We start from the raw sequence: 23,712 nt of genomic DNA, 5'->3' as shown, positions 1-23,712 counted from the left end.
CCAGATTGGTATTATAAGTTAGGAAGATCAACCCTACACATATCAGAAAAGGAGAAGGACCTAGGAGTAATTATCAGTAACAGACTATCTCCTGATGATCACATCAGTGAGAAGGTACGAAACATGTATACATTGCTTGCTAATATGAGAATAGCATTCACATATATAAATGAAGATATGCTGAGGAAGATAATATCATTCATCAGACCAACTCTGGAGTATGCATCACAGTAGTCTGGAATCCTCATCTCAAAAAACACAGATAAGATTGAAAAAGTACAACGTGCCACTACAAGATGGGTACCAAGCTTAAGGGATTTACAGTAAGTTACTGAGAAAGACTGGAAAGATTGAATTTACCAATGCTGCAGGAGAGGAGGAGGAGACATGATTATGCTATATAAATGCATATCAGGGGAACAGAAAATAGACATAAATGAATATATATCATATGTATGTGAAGCATCAGCAAGAGGACATTGCACAATACAGCATAAGAAGAGAGGTGATAAAGATGTAAGGAAGTTCAGTTTCAATAATAGGACAATTGATAAGTGGAATGCACAACAGAATGAGGTAGTGTGTGCCAAAACTATTTATAATTTCAAGGATATGTATGATAAAAATGGTTTAATACACGGGACAGTACAAGCTTGACTCATTCCTGTAAAGATAAAAAACTAAGTCAATCCTCACGCCTAACAGATTAGATAACTCGTCCCCAGATGATTAATTATAACTATGTTTATCCAACCTAACTCATTCATACCTTAGAAATTCGAATTTTTACCGCTTTCCGCCTAACCCAATTTAATTTAAGGGCGGAAACTACCCGAGAAAGCTTTGAGACGAATGATACGAGAAGCCGGAATGACCATTTGCCGTTTGTTAACAAAGGGCGAGAGGCTCCGATCATGTTACCCCTACAGAGATCAGAGGACAAATGGCTTTTTTGTGGCGGCCTCTGGCAACTTCCGCGCATGCGCCGTAGGGGGCGGACAGGGGGACAGATCATAACGCTACACCGGCTCTAGTCCCGACCTGCAATCTTTTTGACCGTCGTGCAGCCGGCTCACCATCTACCGTCGAGTCTTCCATCTTTCCCGCCCTGCCTCGTCGATCATCAGGCAGCCAAACTCACTACCAGCCATCGCACCTTCCCCTGCCGCTGCCGCTTTTCCCTCGTTTGCCAGTTGGCAGTCCCGCTACGCTCTCATTGGAGAGCTTGTTTCTGCTTCTTCTTTGACGGGCTCTTTGTTTGCCCATGCCCAAACAAGTGCGGGACGAATATTTCATCACACCACATTTACCAGGAATACCATATATATATATATATATATATATATATATATATATATATATATATATATATATATATATATATATATATAACTTATGCTGTGGCAGTATATTCATCTTGCTCGGCACCTTCTGTGCGCCACCTGAAATTTGTAATGAAACAGCACGATATGTTTATGTGGTTATTCTCCATTTTTAGTTGATTCCCATATAGTCGTATGCGACTCTTACTTTTGTGGTGGTTTATTTGTTGGTTTCTTATATAACCAGATTCACACGATAGTTGCTGGTGAACCTTCTTCCCGAAATCCTTTGCGAAGCTATCCAGAGTGGGAGAGCCCACCCCTTCCCCCTCCTCACCCTTCCCTCCACCTCTAGCCACACCTCCTCCACACCAGACTAGACACCCGATACAGGGTCCAGTTATATCCCAATGCATTTCTCTATTCAATTGATAAACAGGTTCGATAATGCACAGACGTTGAGAGGAACATTCCGTGACTCATTATCCATGCCAGGTCACTATTACGAGGTCCCAGCACTTCATACTGCTAAGGTACGTGTCCAAAGATCCAAACAAATACAGTGGTGCCACATCGCTGAAAATGGGTGAAGTTCAGGGAACGCGGGAGTGCGGCCAACTGTACATTAGATTATGGTGCTAGTCACAACGAGTGCATGGAAAGGATGTATACTCATTGTATTGATTTTTCTATCACTGAACAAAATTAAATAAACTGGAAAAGGACGACAATCTAAGTCAAGTTAGAGTGAAAGAACTATAGAAAAGGAGCTTAATCTAGGCCCGGTAAAAAATATTTTGCTTCTCAAAAAGCAAACCCTGAGAGGCCAGAAAATTTTGTTTCTTACTGTTACATGAGATAGCTTCATTTCTGAAGCATATCTTAATCCTTTACAGATTGGATTTCGCACAACCAAACAAAATCACGTGATATTAGCCTGAATGAAATTCTTAAAGTGTCTCTGTTAAAGCTAGTAATCTGAATAACTTATTTTTAACCCTATAAGGAAAAAGAGAGAAGGATCATCGCAATAAGGCACTTTGACACGGCGTCCATCCCTGTAACACAGACACCTGAACATGTGGTGTAGTAAAACTGTCTCGAGGTAGCTTGAGATATTCACCTAAAAACGTCCTTACCTGCCAAAATATTGAGTATACTTCAGCATGCATGCCAATACTTATTTGTGCATTTTTGTTTTGACAATATTGCTTTTACTACAGCAAATTCTAGCTTTAATGACAAGTATGTGAGGATTATTTGTGAGATGAAATATTCTATAAAAGTTAGTCACTGACCATAAAAAAAGCCTTGTAGTACTATAGAGGTTGCGGTTAATTCAGGATTATTTTTATATAATATATGTAGGAAAAGATATCTATGCCTGACCGCTGCTGGAAGACCTGTGTCCACGTGCAATAGCAGGATGGTGGATGAACGTGTGGTGATCCCACGGGCGCTATTGCTGGGATAGTGAGTGAGAACCTTGACAGCAAGGGAGTGTCCTCTCACCATTCCAGGCATGGTCAGCATTATCCTGAAACATCAAGATTATGGTGCAAAAATTTTCATTATCATCATCCTAACCTCATGTTACGTATTCTAATAAGGTGTGGAGATCTATGGGTCTTGTGATCACTTTGAATTCTTTTTCGGGCGAAAAATGAAGCACTAGGAACAATATCGTTCCTTCTGAACTGTAAAAGGTAGAAAGGTGCTTCAATCACAAGTGCTGAGGGATGTTGCCTCCACATCCCTACACTAGGACAACCTGGAGGGCTTTTATCCCATAACTGCTGCCCCTTTCAATTACCATGTACGGCACACAGGGAACTCGGTGCAGCAAGTATTCTTGTCTCCCCTGGAAAAGGCTTTTACCCCATAACTCCTGCCCCATTCAAATGCCTTGTTCAGCACACAAAGACCTCAGTGCATGTAGTATTCCTGTCTCCCCTGGAAAAAAGTAAGGTGATGAATAGTAATACTGAGACAGAGTATATTATATTAGGCCCAAATAGGAAGATCCAAAAAGGTGCAATACATTGGGTATTCTGAGGGGGGAAACAGGTTAGCAGCAAATATATGAATAGAGCATCAGGGCGGGAAAAGCAGAAAAGTATATGAGGAAAAGGTGGAAGTGTGTGTGTGTGTGTGTGTGTGTGTGTGTGTGTGTGTGTGTGTGTGTGTGTGTGTGTGTGTGTTCTTATCTAATTGCATCTTTACAGGAATGAGTCAAGCTCGTACTGCCCCGTGTCTTAAACCATTTTTATCGTACATATCCTTGAATTTATGAATTGTTTTGGCACACACTATTTCATTCAGTAGTGCATTCCACTGATCAATTGCCCTATTTGGGAAACTAAATTTCCTTACATCTTTATCGCCTCTCTTTTTATGCAGTTTTTTGCAGTGTCCTCTTGCTGCTGCATCCCCATAGGTTATGTAATTAATTATGTGTACTTTCTCCTTCCCTGATATGCATTTGTATAGCGTAATCATGTCTCCTCTTTTCCTTCTCTCCTGTAGTGTAGGTAGATTCAGTTTTTCTTGTCTTTCTTCGTAGCTTAGATCCCTTGAGCTTTCTACCCATCTTGTAGCGGCCCTTTGAACTTTTTCAATCTGATCTATATGTTTTTTTAGATGAGGACTCCAGACTACTGACGCATACTCCAGGGTTGGTCTGATGAATGATGTTATTATCTTTCTTAGCATGTCTTCGTTTATGTATGTGAATGCTATTCTCATATTTGTAATCAGTGTATACATGTTCCGTACCATCTCACTGATGTGGTTAGCCGGAGATAGTCTGTTATTAATAATCACACCTAGGTCCTTCCCTTTTTCTCATGTGTGTAGAGTTTTGCTTCCTAACTTATAATCCCAATCTGGTCTTTTTCCACTTTTACCAAACTTGATTATATGACACTTGTCCGCACTGAATTCCATTTGCCATGTATTGCTCCATTCATGACGTTTATTTAATTCTTCTTGTAGCTCTTTACGTGAGTTTGTGTTAGTAATTCTCCTTTCTATATTTGCATCATCAGCAAACATATTTAGATAGCTTTCATTTCCCTCCTTATTCTTGTATAATCGTTTCTTGCCTGTTTATAGTTGTTATATGCCCTTTCACTATTGTGTCTTCTGTATCTATTCCACAACGAATCCCTTTTTTCTTTTGATTTTTTTACATTTTGTATTAAACCATTTCTTTATTTTCTTTTCTGCTTCTTTGTGCTGTGGGATGTACTTCTGGACTCCTATTTCATCAAGTTCACAGAATTTTCTACATATAACATTAAAATTTTGTCCTCTAAGCTCTTTTTCCCAATCTATTTCTAAGAAGTATTTCTTTAGGTCATGATAGTTGCCCTTTTTGTAGTTAAGCCTCTTTTTGTAACTTTCATTACTATTAACTATGTCATATGAAATCCTGAAATTGTAACTTAATGCTGCGTTGTCACTTTTGCCGAATGGAGGGTGATAAGTTATATTGTCAATATAATTTTCTTGCCTAGTAAAGATAAGATCTAGTACTGATGGTATGTCAAGTCCTCTTTTTCTGGTGCTTTCTTTTACATGCCGTGTTAGGAAAAACTCCTGCACAAGGTCCAGGAGCTTTAGTTCCCAACAGCTTTCCTGGCTTTTATATCTAGAGTATTTCAGTTTATATTTGTATTGATATCACCAGTTAGTATAATTCTTTCTGATTTCTCCTCCATTCTATATAGTAATGCTCTTAAACTTTGAATTGTTTTCTCTGTCAGGTCTTCATATTCTCCTTTTTCCCAAATGTTTGATCTGGGCTGCATATATAAATTTGCCACAATTACTTTCCCTTCAGACGTACTAATCTCTAGTGCGATCAGTTCTACCTGTGATGGTACATCTAGTTCTATTTCCTTGACTTGCAGATTTTCCTTTGTTAATATTATAATTCCTCCTCCTTTTTTTTTAAGTTCCAATCTCTTCTCCATATATTGTATTCCTCGAGGTTTAGTGTATCGTTTGATATCCTTGGTGTTAATTTTGTTTCAGTTAGGCAAACAATATGTGGTTCCTTTTCTTTGATATAATCGTTCATCTCTAGTAATTTTTATACTATTCCATCTACATTTGAGTACATGAACTTAATCATCTTGTTTACATACTTGTCATGACTTGGACCTACTACCTTTCTCCTTTTTATTCCCTCCAGTTTATGTACCACTTTCGAACCTGCAGTCCAACTACTTTGTAAAAAAATGTGCTCTTCTCTTCCACTGATCTTCCCTCATTCCTTGTTTTTGCCTCCTCCCTCTTCTCCTCTGCTGTAGTAATCCAAGTTCTTCCTGAGTTAGGCATCTCTTTATCCATTCATTTTTTAAGTCATCTTTTTCCATAAGTCTGTTTGCATTTTTCAGTATTTCCTCAACAGTGTTTACATTCTGGAAGTTTACTTTCAGGGGCCTTGATTTATTTTTCTCATATTTCTCTAGCCTTTTGTGTTCGTCTATGTCTTTACTACAGATTTCCTCTGATGCTTCCTTCAATATGTTCATTACATTTGTCATCTCCCTTTTGTCTCTCGAAATCTTGTTTCTTATATCTTCCTCCTCTATACCAGTGATTACTATACAGTAGATTTGTTGCTGTCTGCTGAATCTTTGACCAATTTTGGGTTGTTTTCGAATATTTTCTTCACTTCCTTTTTAATACTCTTTTCTTCAACTCTTGTTTCTAAGTCTTTCCTTACTTTCACCATTTCAGCATATGTAGTTTCCACATAATTTTTGTAGCTTTGCATAGCTTCATTTACCTGGGTTATCTTCTCCTCAATATCACTACTATGATCTATCAGAGTGCTTACCTTCCATATTCTCTCTGTATCATTTCTGAACTCTTCCATAATACTCTCACGGTTGACAACTGTGCTTGCCATTTCACTAATCTTCCTTCTAAGTGTACCCACCTCAACTGATAATTCATAAAATGTTGTGTCGTTCTTATTAACCTCCTTTACAAAATTTTCATTTTCTTCCTTCTGCATGTGCAACTATTTTTTAATTTCATCTATTTCACTCTGAAAAACCTTCTCTAGTCTGTGCACTCGTTCAACCAGTTTATTATGCATCTCCATTTCCACAAGTTCCTAGTAGAAATCATTATCCTGCTTTCTACCTTTGCTCCTTTTCTTAACTCCTTCCAAAGGTGATTTGCTAAAGATTGTGGCCATCTTCTGGTACTAACAGAAAGCTTCTACTTACAGTTTTGCATTCCTCTCCGTCGGAGACAAAACAGTCAACACTGAATCAGCTGATTTGCTTGTTCGGCACTGCTACCTACTTCGTTGTATTGTGTTGTTGGAACAACACTTACTTAAACATCCGTTTTTTCTATTAGAACACTATTTAGTTGGACCTAGTACTGAGCTTGACTCATATAGAGATACTTTTTAGGAATGGTCATTTGCGGGCCAAGTTTGACCCGGTGCGGTGTGGAACGATGCCAGGCACGTCTTCTCACTCTCGTGTCTCGTGGGTGTGTGTGTGGGTGGGTGTGGGTGTTTTCCTATTAGCAGTGAATATTTTAAGTGAAGGGGCTGATAATGCATCAGTTTAATAACACCTGTGGTCATCACATAGTTAACGTTGCCAGCTGCAAAGCTGCTGGCCTGACAGCTTTCAGGCTACATTCCTGGATGAAGTGGGCAGCTAGTGCCACTCGACTCGGTGTGTCCATCCACCCATTGAGAGATGGTAGGCAAAATGAATACCTTGGGTAACAAGGAAATTAACTGTGGTAACCTGGATAATGCAGTGAACAGTGGATGAATAACCCACCAAAAGTGCAAAGGACTAATATAACTTTGGACATGAGTACTAAAGAAGGGAAAGAAGTTGTATGCAGCCTTCATGGACTTGGAGAACGCATATGACAGAGTGGACAGATAAGGATTTTCAAATGTATTAAGAATTATGGAGTAGATGGGAAGTTGTTGAAGGCCATGAAGAGTATGTATGAGGGTGCTAAGGCTGCAGTGCGTGTGGATAGTGAACTGAGTGAATTTTTCTATTTGAAGGTTGGATTGAAGCAAGGATGTGTCATGTCTCCATGGTTGTTTAATCTGTATATGGATGGGGTCATAACAAAGGTACAAGGTAGGGCAGTGGATGATGGAGTGGCCCTAGTGAGAGAGGGCAGTGTTTGGAAACTCCCTGTACTGTTGTTTGCAGATGATACTGCATTGTTAAGTGAAGACGAGGGGGAACTGCAAGGCTTGGTAGCTGAGCCTGGGAGAGAGTGTAAGAAACGGAATCTAAAGGTGATTGTAGGGAAGAGTAACGTTATGGTCTTCGAGAGAAGTGAAGTCAGTGAATGTACAGTGAGGGTGGATGAGGAGGAAATCGAAAATGTGAGTGATTTTAAGTACTTGGGTAGTGGGATGAGTACCGATAAAAGTTTAGAGGGTGAAGTGCTTGAACGGGTACGACAAGGAAGAAAGGTTGTTGGTTCCTTGACAGCAGTGATAAGAAACAGGGAAGTAAGCATGGAAGTGAAAAACTTAATGCATGACAGTATTGTGATACCAACTCAAATGTATGGAAGTGAAGCTTGGACCTTGTTGGAGCAGTGGAAATGAGTTATTTGAGACGTGCATGTGGAGTCACATGGAGAGACAGACTGACAAATGAAGAAGGGAAGGAGCCTTGTGGTGTGGATGTGGATGAGATAGGAAGCACTAGGAGAAACACATTTAGGTGGTTTGGCCATGTGGAGAGAATGGAGCTTGAGAGACTGACAAGGAGAGTGTATGTGAGTGAGGTGGAAGGCAAGGATGAGATGGAGGGATGGAGAGGAGAGGTATAAGAAAGAGGGACGTGTGAGCTGGGAGCAGGGCAATGAAATGGTGGGGGACAGGGCGACATGGAGGCGATCTGTTTGTAGCCACCCCTTACAGGATTAAGGCATCTGGCAATAGATAGATAGATAGTACTGCCTCCTTACTACAAGTAGTCAATTGGAAATTTGCACTCCCTTCCTTCTTCCACAAGAAGAAAAATAACGATTGCAGCACCATCTTTTGAACATAGTTTCTGGCTTCTGCCTTGTAAATTCTCCATTCCTTGTTTTCAGAATGCCTCACCCCTCCACGTCCGTGATCCTCCCTAATCATACTTGTAATGATAATTCTTGCATTTTAGGATTGCAAATAAGCACTGCATAATCAGTCAGATATAGGTGTCACTTACTCCTGCCGTTGGGGCACGTTAATTCTGGATCGCAATGGCTGGACCGCTCCCTGGGGGTGGTCGGGACCCCTGGAGAAGGACTCAAGTGCGCGGGTGATGGCTGGCAGTAGTCGGTCCCATGTCAGCACCTGCTGCACCTGCTCCTCGCACACCCACTTCACCTGGCCAGGCGGCCATCCTGACCCCTGTTGAGGTTCACCGGCACTCATCCCTCCACTGGCTGACCTACACCTCCTGCAACCAAACACAAGTTATACATTTTTTATGAAGAAAATGCTACGGTCTACTTATATAAATATGAGTATCGACAGTAACATTCGATATTACCTCGCATGAGATGGAATCAGCAGATTATGATTTACAGCATACAGAGATTTTACAGATTGCAGAGATTAAGAAACAGTCTCAGTCATCGACTGTGTAGATACCTGTGTCGTGCCGGTGTCACATGCACCAAGTTTGTGCATGCACAAAGTAAGCTGTACCACAAGCCTATCTTTGGTAATTGTGCCTACTTCTAAATAGGTTAGTTACTTAGACAGGGAGATGAAAGTACCTATCTCAGGAAAGTACCTTGTTATGATTATCTGCCCCCAAAACAGAGATGTGGTAAAATGTACTCTAGCACAAAAGGTACGCTGTGCATACACAAACTTGGTGCATGTGACTGTGGCATAAATGCCAGCTAGCAAAACATTCAGCAGTTAGAATGAGCTATTATTGGTGTACAGTACATGACCCAGTTAGGAATCAGTTTATTCAGCAGTAATATAGTCTAGTTTGGGATTACTTAAGCCATTCACATTCTGGCCCTATCACGTCAATTCCAGTCAGTTCAGGAATTGCTACAGTAGGACTGTTCTTGCCCTGCCTCATTATAGGAACTATATAAACAGAGGAGGGATGTCTGTAGAGCAAGGAAGAGTGGCTGCGCATAATGTGGATGACTGAAGAGAAATTGTGGATGTATACAGCAAATGGTGATGTGCCCAAAAGGACTATTCTCCTGCTTTTGGTCTGATCAGCTGAGTAGGTCAGGTGCAGGTAAGGGAATGGGTCCATTATGATGTGGCAGGGGTAAAACAACCCTGCTAACGGGCCCTGCTGGGGATGTCACTTATTGCACTGTGCAGTTGACTCTTGTGTGGTGTGATGCAGTGAGGATCTGTCCCTTCTTCCCGTGGGGATGAGGTACGAATAAATGTGTGTGTGTGGATGAGTAAATATGGAGTGTGTCGTCCTGTCTCGGCTATCCCCCTTTCTTGGGGGAAGCAGCCTAGGTTTATAGATAGACAGATCTTCTTGTACTCTTCTTCTAAGCAATTTCAGCAGTGATCAGACCCGAGTACAACAGTTAAGGCCCATTTCTGGTTTCTGTTATTTATGGTCCAGTCAGGCCAGTTTATAATTCTTTTTATTAAGGTTAGTTTAAGCAAGTAAATAATTGAGCATTAAGTACACAAAATCTAACGGGACCAAACCTGTTCAAGAAAGTCAACCATTATGTCCTAACACTGGCATTCTTTGTTCTAAACTTTGGCTTTCCACAGTCCAACCTGAGCATTCTTCATTCCTGACCTGTGCCTTCTTCAGTCATATCCTTGTCATTCTCCTGCTCTAACCATGACTATATACGGTTAATCTTAATTTTAATTATGAAGCCTAAAGTTCCTTTGCATATTCAGTTTCAGATTAGGAACAGTTGGCACCAATTTCAGGATTCTGATGTTTCGTACATTTTCATATCTCTCTGATAATGAATATGCAAAGGAAATGCTATCAAAGAAAAGTGTATTATCGCTTATTAATGAATACTACCTATGACAAGATAAGTTTTGTCTATAGTTTCTATCTATCTATCTATCTATACACCTAGGCTGCTTCCCCCAAGGAAAGGGAGGTAGCCGAGACAGGACAACACACTCTCCATTTACTCATCCATTCAAACACATTCATTCGCATCTTAGCCCCAAAGGGGAGAAGGGACAGATCCTCACAGCACCACACCGCACAAGGGTCAACTGCGCAGTGCAATCAGTGACATCCGCAGCAGGGCCCGACAGCAGAACTGGTTTACCCCGCCACATCAAAATATACCCATCCCCCTACCAGCACCTGACCTGACTAGCTGATATAGTTTCTATCTATCTATCTATTGCCAGACGCCATAATCCCATAACGGGTGGCCATTTGACTCTGAGTAATTTGTTTTACAGGGAGGGGCACTAACCCTCCACCAACCCACTTGTTGACACGTAGGGAGCACGTATGGTTTGGTTATACGGTTACCACCCAGCGTTGTAAATGGTTTCTTGGCTGACAGGAAACCATTTGTCTTATCACTCAATGTAATGCCACCTTTAATGGAAATAAAGGCAATAAGAAGTGACAGGAAAGATGGGAGAAATAGGAAGAGAGGAGGGCAGGCACAGAAAAAGAATGATAAAGGCTAAGGAAGAAGTAGGCAGCACTACATCAAGTGAGTGGATGACGGTCGCCAGCACCTACCACTATGTAGTTTCTCATTCAACAAAATATATATATATATATATATATATATATATATATATATATATATATATATATATATATATATATATATATATATATATATATATATATAAACTGTGCTCATGTGTGCCTGTTTCTGCATTGGTTCGTTTCTTACACGAGAACAGTAATAGTTATCAACCTGATTCTTTTTTCATTACGTCGGGGTAAGTCCAGGAGGCATAAGAAAATATTAAACAAAAATTTTGGCAGTTGGGTGCAAAGCGAAATTTTCTGAAATCGCAAGACGCAAAAATGTCTGTATGTTTGTTCGTCTCTTTCGCAAGAACGGTTATACATTTCGACATAATTCATTTTCCAATTGCATGGGGTATGTCTAGGAAGTGTCAGAAAAACACACACAAAAAATGTTGGCGATTGCGTGCGATATATATATATATATATATATATATATATATATATATATATATATATATATATAATGTTGGCGATTGCGTGATATATATATATATATATATATATATATATATATATATATATATATATATATATATATATATATATATATATTGTTACATAGCCTATGATTTCATGATCTTTTGTATAATTCTAACGTACAGTATGCTGCATGTTTGATCACGATTCGCCTCGTGGCTTCCATAGTGACCAGGCTTGCGTGTTCTATCTCACTCCCCCCTTCTCCCCCTTATTGTAGAGTAAGTCGTTCTTTCCGTTGTTTAGAGCAGGATTGTCAACTTTTTGTCCCCTATGGCTTCATTTGCGTGTCCTTCTTACAAGTTGAATCAAGCTCTGCCGGCCCCTATATAATGAACTCAGTCTCTGCATTATTGCCACTTAGATCTATTCCTCATTTTGTTCACATCTCTGTCCTCCCCTGTATACTGTATTATTATTTTTGTGAGTGCTTACGAAGTCTCCAGCCATCTAGCTGCTGTATAATTTGAGTATAAGTGTTGTTACCATTTTTCTTGTACTGTATAGCCTAAGGAGTTAATTCGTAGACCTGATAAGGTTTTTTGTGATTCATGTAGAGTTTTTAATGTCAGCCATTATTAATAATATTTTGTATCTGTAATAATATATCTTGCTTTAACTGAGCATTATCCGGTTTTCTCATTTATCAGGGCTGACTTAGATAAATTTGCTCTTCCTAAATTCATGTTAATAGAGGCTATTGCAGTTAACCATATATGTAACCTGTTTTGCCATTACATTATCCTTATGAGTCCTGAATGTTTAGTTGTTAGTTTGAGCATTAAACTTTAACTTGTAATTTTACCTAAGTCTTTTGTTTTGAACCTGGAACTATGCGGGACAGTAGTGATTTTTAGTATTCTCACTTGAAGTGTTCATTATCTCTTTCTGTTCCGTAACATAAATTTGGCGACCTCTTATCAGGATATTCAGGATATTATCATAAGGATAATGCTTGATATTTTGTGACTGTGATTTATTCATGATGTCTACTATTACTACTCTTGATGAAGCCAAAGATTTTTTGTCAAATGTGCAAACAGTGTGTGATGTAGAAAACAGAACAAAGAATGAACTTAAGCTTGTTGCTCAACAATTAGGAATTGCTGTTCGCTCTCATCAGTCTAAAGATAAAATTGTTGACATGATTAATAAAAGCTTGTTTAATGTAACTCCTCCAGATGAACAAACGCAGATTGAAATAGCTAAGTTACAGCTAGCCCTGCAGGAGGCTCGTGCTAAGGAGGCTGAGTCTCAGGCTCGTATTCAGGAGGCATAGGCACAAATTGAAATTGCCAGGATTCAGGCAGACCATGAGTATCGCATGAAACAAAGTGGAACTGGATCATCTAGCTCTGATGATTTTGATGTGGCTAAAAATGTTAAACTTGTCCCTCCTTTTAATGAATCTGATTTAACAAAGTATTTTCAGTTGTTTGAGAGGGTAGCTACAGGTTTTAATTGGCCCAAAAAGAATTGGGCAGTACCCCTACAGAGTGTTCTCACCGGTAAAGCTCAAGTAACTTATGCATCTTTGCCTCAGGATCAATCAGATAATTATGATGTAGTTAAGAGCTTGATTCTTAAGGCCTATGAGCTTGTTTCTGAAGCCTATAGATAAAATTTAGGACAACTTATAAGCAAGATAAGCAATCCCATGTTGAGTATGCAAAAATCAAAGAAGATCTGTTAGAGCAGTGGTTAAATTCTAAGAATGTAAATTCTGATTTTGATAAATTTAAGCAGATGATTTTGCTGGAGGACTTCAAAAGGTGTATTAATAAAGATGTAAGCCTATATCTTGATGAGAAAAGAATAGATAATTTGTCTGATGCTGCAGTTTTAGCTGATGAATATGTTCTCACTCACAAGAGATATTCTAAAGAAAAAAGGAAAGCTGAGAGTAAGTACGTTGCCTCTACTCAGAGTACAGGTAACAGGAAAGAGAGTAAAGATGATGTTTCTCAGGAAGTAAATACCAGCTCCACCTCTAGATTTCAGAAAAGTAAATGTACTTATTGTAGTAAGCTTGGTCATACTACGGAGAAATGTTTCAGGAGACAGCGTGATGTGAACAAAAAGGAGTCTTTAAATATTCAGTCAATTGGTCTAGTGTCCACCCTTGAGAGTTCCCAGAATTCTTTAACCGAATTAACTGAAACTGCTTTGAGGGGTAGATTAAATTCTCATGATGAAGCTCCTCTTTTGAGCAGTAACATGGGTGACACTCTCAAGAGTTCATGTGCTAATTTCCTGTCTGATGGTTTTGTCAGTCCTCTGGACAATAATGACAGGAAATCAGTTAAAATATATCATGATACAGGTGCTTGCCAATCCCTTATGCTGACCAGTGTTCTAGGCTCTAACGTTAATTCCCCTGATGAAACTGTAATCTTACAAGGTGTAGGGAATAATTACTTCTCTGTCCCTCTGTGCAGAGTGAATTTAGAGTCTGGTTTTGTTAATGGTTCCGTTATGGTTGGGTTAGTTGAGACACTCCCAATGTCAGGTGTAACTTTCTTACTTGGAAATGATATTGGTGGAAGTCAAGTGTGTCCAGCTCCTCAGTTGTCTAGTGAACCAGTGACTGCGACCCGGGATTGTGATGTCCCTGATGTGTTCTCTGCATGTGCTGTCACTAGGGCTAAGTCTAAAGTTACTGGTGATTTAGAGGATAATGATGATGATGATGATTTTGTTATCCTAGCTGACACTTTTCTTGCTGATTTGGACCACTCACCAGATGAGGCAGTACCCCGTAGTGTTGATAATTTGTCTCGTCAAGAGTTGGTTGTGTTGCAGGTTGCTGACCCTGAGCTGAAAGGTCTAGCTAACTCTGCTTGCAGTAAGGAAGAGTCAGCTGGTGCTTCTACTTGTTATTATATAAAGTCAGGAGTACTTATGAGAAAGTGGAGACCCCCAACAGCATCAGCCGACTGTGAATGGGAGGTTGTACATCAAGTTGTCATCCCTCGTGTTTGTAGGCAGGATATCATTAGAATGGCTCATGATTCCAGTTTGGCAGGACACCTTGGAATGAGGAAGACTGTGGCACGCATTTTGAAACACTTCTACTGGCCAGGTATCTTCAGAGATGTTTCCTAGTATTGTAAGTCTTGTCACACTTGTCAAGTTGTGGGGAAGTGTAATCAGACCGAAAAGATTGCACCTCTAGCTCCCATTCCTCCCTTTGAGGCGCCATTTACCCGTGTGTTTGTGGATATTGTGGTCCCTTTTCCTAAGACTTCTTCAGGATTTTCTTATGTGTTGACCCTGATTGATATGGCTACTCGTTATCCTGAAGCCATTCCACTTAGAAATATCTCAGAAAAGAACGTGGTTAAGGAAATGCTAGGGTTCTTCACCAAGTTTGGTCTGCCCAAGGAGGTACAGTCAGATCGGGGAAGTAATTTCATGTCAAATGTTTTCAAGCGTCTCTGAAAGAGATGGGCATCACCCAGATCACGTCTTCAGCTTACCATCCCCAGACCCAAGGAGCGTTGGAGAGGTATCATCAAACATTCAAATCGATGCTCAGGAAATACTGTTTGGAACATCAGAAAGACTGGGATAAAGGTCTTCCATTCGTTGTATTTGCCGCAAGAGAATCTCCAAATGAATCACTGGGCTTCTCACCCTTTGAACTACTGTTTGGCCATGAAGTAAGAGGACCCCTTAAGCTACTCAAGGAATGCTGGCTGTCGGAGGAAGATGACGTCAACCTGCTGGAGTATGTGATGAAGTTCAAAGAACGGCTGTCCACTGCTTTACAGCTGGCGAGAGAGAATTTAGGAGCTGCTCAGGAGAAGATGAGAAGATGAAGACTTGGTATGATAAGAAGTCCAGGTTACGCCACTTTCAGCCAGGAGATCAGGTTTTGATTCTGCTACCGGTGCATGGGCAACGTCTTCAAGCCAAGTTTAGTGGTCCTTATTTCATGGAGAAGAAACTCAGTGATGTCAACTATGTCATCGCCATACCAGATCGTAGAAAGAACAAGCAACTTTGTCACATCAACATGCTAAAGTTATATCACAGGCGGGACAAAAATAACCCAGTCTGCACTGTAGCTGGTCCACCCGAGTCTGCAAGTGAAGTTCTCCCATGCAGTATGAGCCTGAGTGATAGTTTGGAGAAGAATCCTGATATCATGAATGATCTCCAGACTAAGCTTTCTCATCTAGCTCCCGAGGAAAGGCAGGAGTTTTCGGCATTACTGCAGGAGTACCCGCAAGTGTTCCGTGCCACTCCAGGAAGAACCAGTGTGTTGATGCATGATGTCGATGTTGGAGACGCAAAGCCAGTTAAACTGCCTCCTTACCATGTGAACCCAGTGAAAGTTCCTCTCATCCAGAAGGAGCTTGGCTACCTGTTGGACCACAAGATGATTGAGCCCTGTCAGAGCGAGTGGAGTTCTCCTGTCACTCTAGTCCCTAAGCCAGGTGGGTCACAGCGGCTTTGCATCGACTACAGACGTGTTAATCAGATAACCAAAACAGACACTTACCCTCTCCCTCGCGTGAAAGATTGCATAGACAAGATCGGAAAGGCTAGGTACATAAGTAAGTTTGATTTGTTAAAGTGATACTGGCAAGTACTTATGACTGAACGTGCTAGGAAGATCTCATGTTTTGTAACACTAGGAAAGACTTTTGCATGTTCTGTAATGCCATGTGGTATGAAGAATGCACCAGCCACTTTTTAGAAGCTCATGAATGTTGTAACAGAGGGTTTGGCAGGGTGTGTTGTTTATATTGATGATGTGTTAATCTTCAGTGACAACTGGAAAGATCACCTATGCTATGTCAGTAAATTTCTTGAGCGTTTGGTTCAGGCTAATCTTGTAGCTAATTTATCAATGTGTGAGTTTGGTCAAGCTAAAGTTCAGTACCTTGGATACGTGATTGGTGATGGACACGTTGCACCACCAGAAGCTAAGGTTCAGGTTACAAGTGATCTTCCCAGACCTAAAAGTAGGAAAGAGCTACAAAGATTTTTGGGAATGGTAGGTTATAACAGGAGATTTGTTCTTAACTTTTCAATTCTTGTATCACCACTTACAGACCTACTGAAAAAGGAGTTAAATTTGTCTGGACCGATAACTGCGAATCCAGTGCTCGCTACTCCAAATTTTGCTAAGCCTTTTAAGATGGCTGTTGACGCAAGTGATACAGGAGCTGGGGCTGTTTTGCTGCAAGAGGATGATCAGGGTATTTAACACCCTGTATCTTATTACAGTAAGAAGTTCACTCCACCTCAAAAGAACTACTCAACTATTGAGAAAGAGCTTTTGGCCTTGATTTTGGGTTTACAGCATTTTTCATTTTATTTGTGTTCTGGTTTTGACCCCATAGTCATTTATACCTATCATAACCCACTGAAATTCCTTAGTAAGTTTAAAGATAAAAATCAGATATTGACAAGATGGAGTCTACTTCTTCAGGAGTATTCATTAGACATACAATATGTCAAGAGGAAAGAAAATGTTATTGCAGATTGCTTATCTAGACTTTAGACAGATTGTTTTAGAGTAATAAGAAATTTCCTTTGTAAATTTCTTTTTCTTTGTGGGGAGATGTTACATAGCCTATGATTTCATCATCCTTTGTATAATTCTAACGTACAGTATGCTGCATGTTTGATCACGATTCGCCTCGTGGCTTCCATAGTGACCAGGCTTGCGTGTTCTACCTTACTCCCCCCTTCTCCCCCTTATTGTAGAGTAAGAAGTTCTTTCTGTTGTTTAGAGCAGGATTGTCAACTCTTTGTCCCCTATGGCTTCAATTGCACGTCCTTCTTACAAGTTGTATCAAGCTCTGCTGGCCCCTATATAACGAGCACAGTCTCTGCATTATTGCCACTTAGATCTACTCCTCATTTTGTTCACATCTCTGTCCTCCCCTGCATAGTGTATTATTATTTTTGTGAGTGCTTAGGAAGTCTCCAGCCATCTAGCTGCTGTATAATTTGAGTATAAGTGTTGTTACCATTTTTCTCGTACTGTATGGCCTAAGGTGTTAATTCGTAGGGCCTGGTAAGGTTTTTTGTGATTCATGTTGAGTTTTTAATGTCAGCCATTATTAATAATATTTTGTATCTGTAATAATATATATCTTGCTTTAACTGAGCATTATCCGGTTTTCTCATTTATCAGGGCTGACTTAGATAAATTTGCTCTTGCTAAATTCATGTTAATAGAGGCTATTGCAGTTAACCATATGTGTAACCTGTTTTGCCATTACATTATCCTTATGAGTCCTGAATGTTTAGTTGTTAGTTTGAGCATTAAACTTTAACTTGTAATTTTACCTAATTCTTTTGTTTTGAACCTGGAACTTTACGGGACAGTAGTGATTTTAGTATTCTCACCTGAAGTGTTCATTATCTCCCTCTGTTCCGTAACAATAGAGAGAGAGAGAGAGAGATGTTAGGAATCTACTTTATCATAATACAACTCAACGAGTAATAACATCTAACGAGTAATAAGTATCAAAATAATAATGTGAAAAATTGCAATAGGTAAGAAAAATTGGACCGAACCCCTATTTTGACCCTATTTTCACTCATTATGTAAGTTATTGGCGTTAATTTAAGTCATATTGTGATATAAAATATAAAATAAAGAAGAAACAATGTGGATAACTCAACTGTGAATGATGAATGAGGTGCGTGGGTAAGACGAAAGGTGGTATCCGTGGCGGGAAGGGAGGTTGGGCCCACACTTAGCCGTTCCTCCTCCCTCCTCCTCACCTACACCACCACAACCACCACCACCACCCTCCCTCCTCTCGCTCTCCACTGTCTCTCGCGTTGCCTCCCCCAATTTTGTTATCTTTTCGTCTGCATCATTTCCTTCCCAACAGATCCAAAAAAGTCATCAGGAATGTCACCAAGAAGATTCTCTATGTTCACATCATCGTCACTCAGTCTCTTGTCCTTCATTTCCATCGAGATTTCCTACAGTTCCGGCGTTTGATCAAATATTCGGTGATAACTTTGTCTTCTTTCATTCACTTTCTGCATAGGTATAACTGAGCTCCTGGTTTAGTTTCTGGGGCAAAGGTAACACCTTTGCCACCCACAGAGACTGGTGTGCCGGTACGGATGGAGGTCCATGACGTCACGCACTCCGCCAAGGTGGTGGTAGATCTGAACTGCCGCCAGGGATTTTTTTCGTTAGATTCGAAACTTCCTCGTTAGATACGAATATGGGCAGAGGTCCAGTAGTGTCGTTAGATGTGAACTCGTTAGATGCGAGATCACACTGTGTATAGATAGATAGATAGATAGGTAGATAGATAAATTAGATAGATAGACAGATAGGTAGATAGATAAGTAGATAGACAGATATATAGATAAAAGATAGATAGATAGATAGACAGCCAGATAGATAGATAGATAGATAGACATTCCTTCTTCCTAGCATATATATATATATATATATATATATATATATATATATATATATATATATTATATACCAGCGGTGCTCAAACTCAGTGTGTGGCCCTATTTGGAATATTTCATGACTTGGCGACCCACAGGGTAAATAAATCAAACACACACACACACACACACACACACACACACACACACACACAGAGTGCCACCGAAAGTGAGTAGGCACTGTGATGACAAAATAGAGACTGGGATATTAAACACTCCATAAAGATCTATGCATACAATGTAAGAAGCCTCGCTGAAGATTACAAACTTGATAACTTATTGACTAAACTGGAAAGCATCAGTTGGGATACTGTAGGTTTGAGTGAGACCCATAGAAAAGAAGAAAAAGTAATTAAGCTCGAATCACTGGCCATCTATTTCACTTCAGAGGAAGGGAAAATGAAAGAGTTAGTGGTGTAGGATTTCTAATTAACAGAAATCTTGCAGACAACATTGTTAAATTCAGCAGTGTATCTGACAGCAGCAGTGATTGTAATCAGACTGTGCAAAAAATATACCCTGAAAATAATACAAGTATATGCACCAACTTCTCAGAGCTCAGATAAAGAAATAGAAACATTCTATGATGACATCTCCCAGATTATGGAAAAGGAAAAGACCACCTATACTATGCTCATGGGAGACTTCAATGCAAAAGTTTGGAAGACGAAAAATGGAGAAGCATGTATGGGAAAATTTGGAGTGGGAGAAAGGAACGAAAGAGGAGAAATGCTGGTAAACTTTGCAGAAATGTTTAACATGAGAATAATGAACACATTCTTCCACAAAAGAACAGGGAGAAAGTGGAAATGAAGAAGCCCAAATGGAGAAACAAAGAATGAAATTGACTTCATTAGCAGATAAGAACACGATCACAAATGTCACAGTTATCAACAAATTAATATAGGTAGTGATCATAGAATGGTGGGTTGCACAGCCAGATTCAATTTCAGAAGTGAAAGAAAGAAGATGATTAAAGATAAAAAGATATGCCCGATAATAGTAAACGAAAACAAAGCAGCCTTTCAGTTGGAAATAAGGAACAGATTTCAGGCTCTAAGTAATGCTGAATGTGACATTGATGAGCTGAATGGCAGACTAACAAAGGTGCTAAGAGAATCAGCGGAGGTATTAGAAAAACCTAATACAACCAAAGCAAGGAAATATTCAGAAAAGACACTCGAGCTTATGAAAAAAAGAAAGGAAATGAAAGTAAAAACAAAGAAAGATGAAATAGAACGAGCGAAATTAAATAAGTTTATCAACAAAAGACAAAGAGAAGAAAAAAGAAAGAGAAACATCGATCAGATAAAAAAAAAAAACATCAAAAAAGGAAAAAGCTTGAAACAGGTCCTAAGTAAAATGGCACTTGGAATGCAACAAATTACATCACTGAAAGACCAAAACGGTGAAGTCATTAAATGCAGAGATAAGATGCTGAAGAGAGTTGAAGAATTTTACAGTGCTGTATGCATGAAAGACAGTAGTACCAATAGCTAACATTTCAGTTGACACAAGTGAAATACCTGAGGTAACACCAGACGAAGTAAATAATTCTCTCAAAAACATGAAAAGAGGGAAAGCTCCGGGAGAAGATGGAACAGTAGCAGATTTACTGTTGGATGCAGGAGTAGAAGTACAAAATAGGCTTGCTCACTTATTTACTAAATGTATAAAAAAGAAGAAAATTCCCAAAACATTGTGTAATGCAATAGTTATTTTACTTTACAAAAAAGGTGACTCAAAAGACCTTAATAACTATCGACCCATTAGCTTCCTATCAGTCATTTACAAACTCTTCACTAAAGTCCTTACAAACAGAATAACTATAAATTTGGAGGAAAACCAACCTAGTTAACAGGCAGGATTCAGAAGCGGGTACTCGACTACTGATCATCTGCACACAATGAATCAGCTAATTGAGAAAACTACAGAATATAATAAACCACTGTGCTTAGGTTGTGTTGATTACGAAAAGGCTTTCGACTCAGTGGAGCACATAGCAATTATAAATTCATTGCGAGAACAAGGAGTGAATAACATTGTAAAACTGCTCGAAAACATACATAAAGAGGGAACTGCTCCAATTAAATTACATAAAGACTCAGAGAAAATTAAGATTGAGAAGGGCGTGCGTCAGGAGATACAATTTCATCAAAGTTATTTACAGCATGCCTAGAAAGTATTATCAGAAAGCTAGACTGGGAAAACACAGGAGTGAACATAGATCGAGAAAAACTAAACCATTTAAGATTTGCAGATGACATTGTCCTAATCTCAGAAAGAGCAGAGACATTGCAAGAAATGTTAAATGACCTGAACAGAGAAAGTCTCAAAGTAGGGCTAAAGATGAACCGGAGTAAAACTAAAGTAATGTTTAATCCTCAAACACCAAAGAGCGTCATCACAATAAGTGGAGAAATTCTTGAAGAAGTTGAGGAGTACAATTACCCGGGACAAATACTAAAATTAACGAAAGATAATGATAGCAAAATAAAAAGACGCATTACAATTGGATGGAAAGCTTTCGGTAAACATAGAGACATTATGAAAAGTAGCTTGCCAGTTTGTATGAAACGAAAAGTATATAACGAATGTATAATTCCAGCTATGACGTATGGTTGTGAGACTTGGAAACTGACAAAATCGATGGAAAATTAATTCGTTCTCAGAGACCAATGAAAATGTCAATGTTAGGAATATCTTTAAGAGACAGGAAAAGAACAACTTGGGTGAGAGAGCAGACTAAAGTCAAAGATATTATATAAGTTATAAAAGAACAGAAATGGAGGTTGGCAGGCCATGTAGCAAGAATAAGTGATAGTCGATGGAGCAAGAGGCTGACTGACTGGACCAAGAGATGGTAAGCGTAGCAGAAAAAGGCCAGACAGGAGGTGGTGGGATGAGATAGAGAAATTTGCAGGGAAAACATGGCAAAGATTGGCTCAGCCAAGGAATTCGTGGAGAAGGCTGGGGGAGGCCTTTGTTCACCAGTGGACTTGTAATGGCTGATGATTATATATAGATAGATAGATAGATATAGATATATATATAGATATATTTATATATAGATAGATAGATAGATAGATAGATAGATAGACAGATATCGAGATAGATATAGATAGATAGACAGGTAGATAGATAGAAATAGTGAGTGAGAGAGAGAGAGAGAGAGAGAGAGAGAGAGAGAGAGATGTTAGGAATCTACTTTATCATAATACAACTCAAAATAGATAGCATGATAGATAACAGGACAGTCAAGCTAGGTGTGGGAAAAGGATATGAGCTTGCAAGATTTTAGTGTAGGAATGCCATAAGTGCACTGGAAGTCCTACATGCAGACAGACACACAGGCTTCTAGAAACTTCACACACGGTCAGTTCACGTGACACAAGTTCTACACTAGAAAGGAAGAATTATAGAGGCAGAAGGAGGCCAGCAACAGAAGCGAGAGGTTGTAAAGAGAGAAGAGAAGAGGGGTGCAGCGAGAACTTAGCTAGCATACATACGCTCCTGTGTAATACACACACTGTTCAACTTAAACTTTCTCTTTGAAGATAATAAACTACAATCAAGATCCAGTATCCATCTTTAACTTCTCCTGTCATCAACTACAAGTGAATTGAAGTTACTCCCTCACATAATTACTTAGCTATGACTACTATATAATCAGTCTCAAGACTCACATATTATTTTTGGTGGCACGAACATACGAACCAATGCCTACAAGCCATCATTTCTACAATCATTTAACCACAAGTGAGTATACACCCAAAACGAGTAAATCACAAGAAGAAAGGACCAAGTAGGGCTGACCAAAACACAATCAAATTCTACTAGAATGAAAATGACAGGCACAGTATCAGCCATTAAAAACAATTACATCTATCCCAAACAAAGAACACAATCAGTTGCGACCCGAAAGCAGACAGAACAAACAACCAAACACTTCGAGGTAGCGATCTCAAAAACCAAGCACAGGCAACCACATATGTTTGCGCGCAGTCCGAGCAGAAGCCATGCCACAGATACCACTAAATACGGGAGGTCATCTCGAGGATCACATTCGGGAGATAGGTCCACTCTATGTTATAATTATCCAAACCTGGTACACACAAAGAATGAATGCTTTATCAAAACAAAAAAAGATAAATAAAAGGCGCTAGGGTGTGGCCCGTACTGTAGACATCATAGGTCCCAAGGTCATTGGACCAGCAATTGTAAGACAGTAGAAAAACTTGTTTCCATATTAAAATCGGGGGAAGCGCAAGTCACGACAAAAAACGACCAATCGTAAAGAAAATCAAGTCTGAAATTCACATAGGAGGCATTTTGGGAAGTGAGTGTATCTTGATACCAGTTGAATGTGAAGGTCAAAACGTTTCTTTGTTATTGGATACAGGATCTCCAGTGAATTTAATAACACAAGAATAATTAGAATGGATTTTTAGAAATAAGAAGAAAGTAACTTTTCTGGAAGAATCTGATTTAGACTTATATGCAGTAGATGGCAAACAAATTACAGTATAAGGCATGATAAGGTTAAACATCAGTTTCACAGAGACTACAAGACGAATTCCTGCATTTTTCTATATTGTTGAAAACTTAGCAATAACAGCTAATATGTTGCTGGGCTTAAGATCAATGACAACAGAGAAAATAACTTTACCCTCACAAATGAATTGAATCGATTTTAATAATGAATT

General features: G+C 39.4%; 1 protein-coding gene across 1 annotated transcript in view; it reads right to left on the bottom strand.

Annotated features, from left to right (window-relative positions):
* LOC145392210 (ketimine reductase mu-crystallin-like) overlaps positions 1-23,712 on the bottom strand; it is a 134,025-nt gene that overhangs the window by 77,884 nt on the left and 32,429 nt on the right. The window contains exons 2-3 of the mRNA XM_080266665.1: positions 8,555-8,788; positions 2,712-2,859 (exon numbers count right to left, since the gene is read on the bottom strand). Of these exons, the coding sequence (XP_080122791.1) occupies positions 2,712-2,859; positions 8,555-8,788 (382 nt within the window). The remainder of the gene's footprint in view (positions 1-2,711; positions 2,860-8,554; positions 8,789-23,712) is intronic.

Source organism: Coenobita brevimanus, chromosome 2 (genome assembly GCF_032717465.1).
Source record: "Coenobita brevimanus isolate Jiangsu-jjx chromosome 2, ASM3271746v2, whole genome shotgun sequence".
NCBI lineage: Eukaryota > Metazoa > Arthropoda > Malacostraca > Decapoda > Coenobitidae > Coenobita > Coenobita brevimanus.
This window is presented reverse-complemented; position numbering and strand designations above follow the sequence as displayed.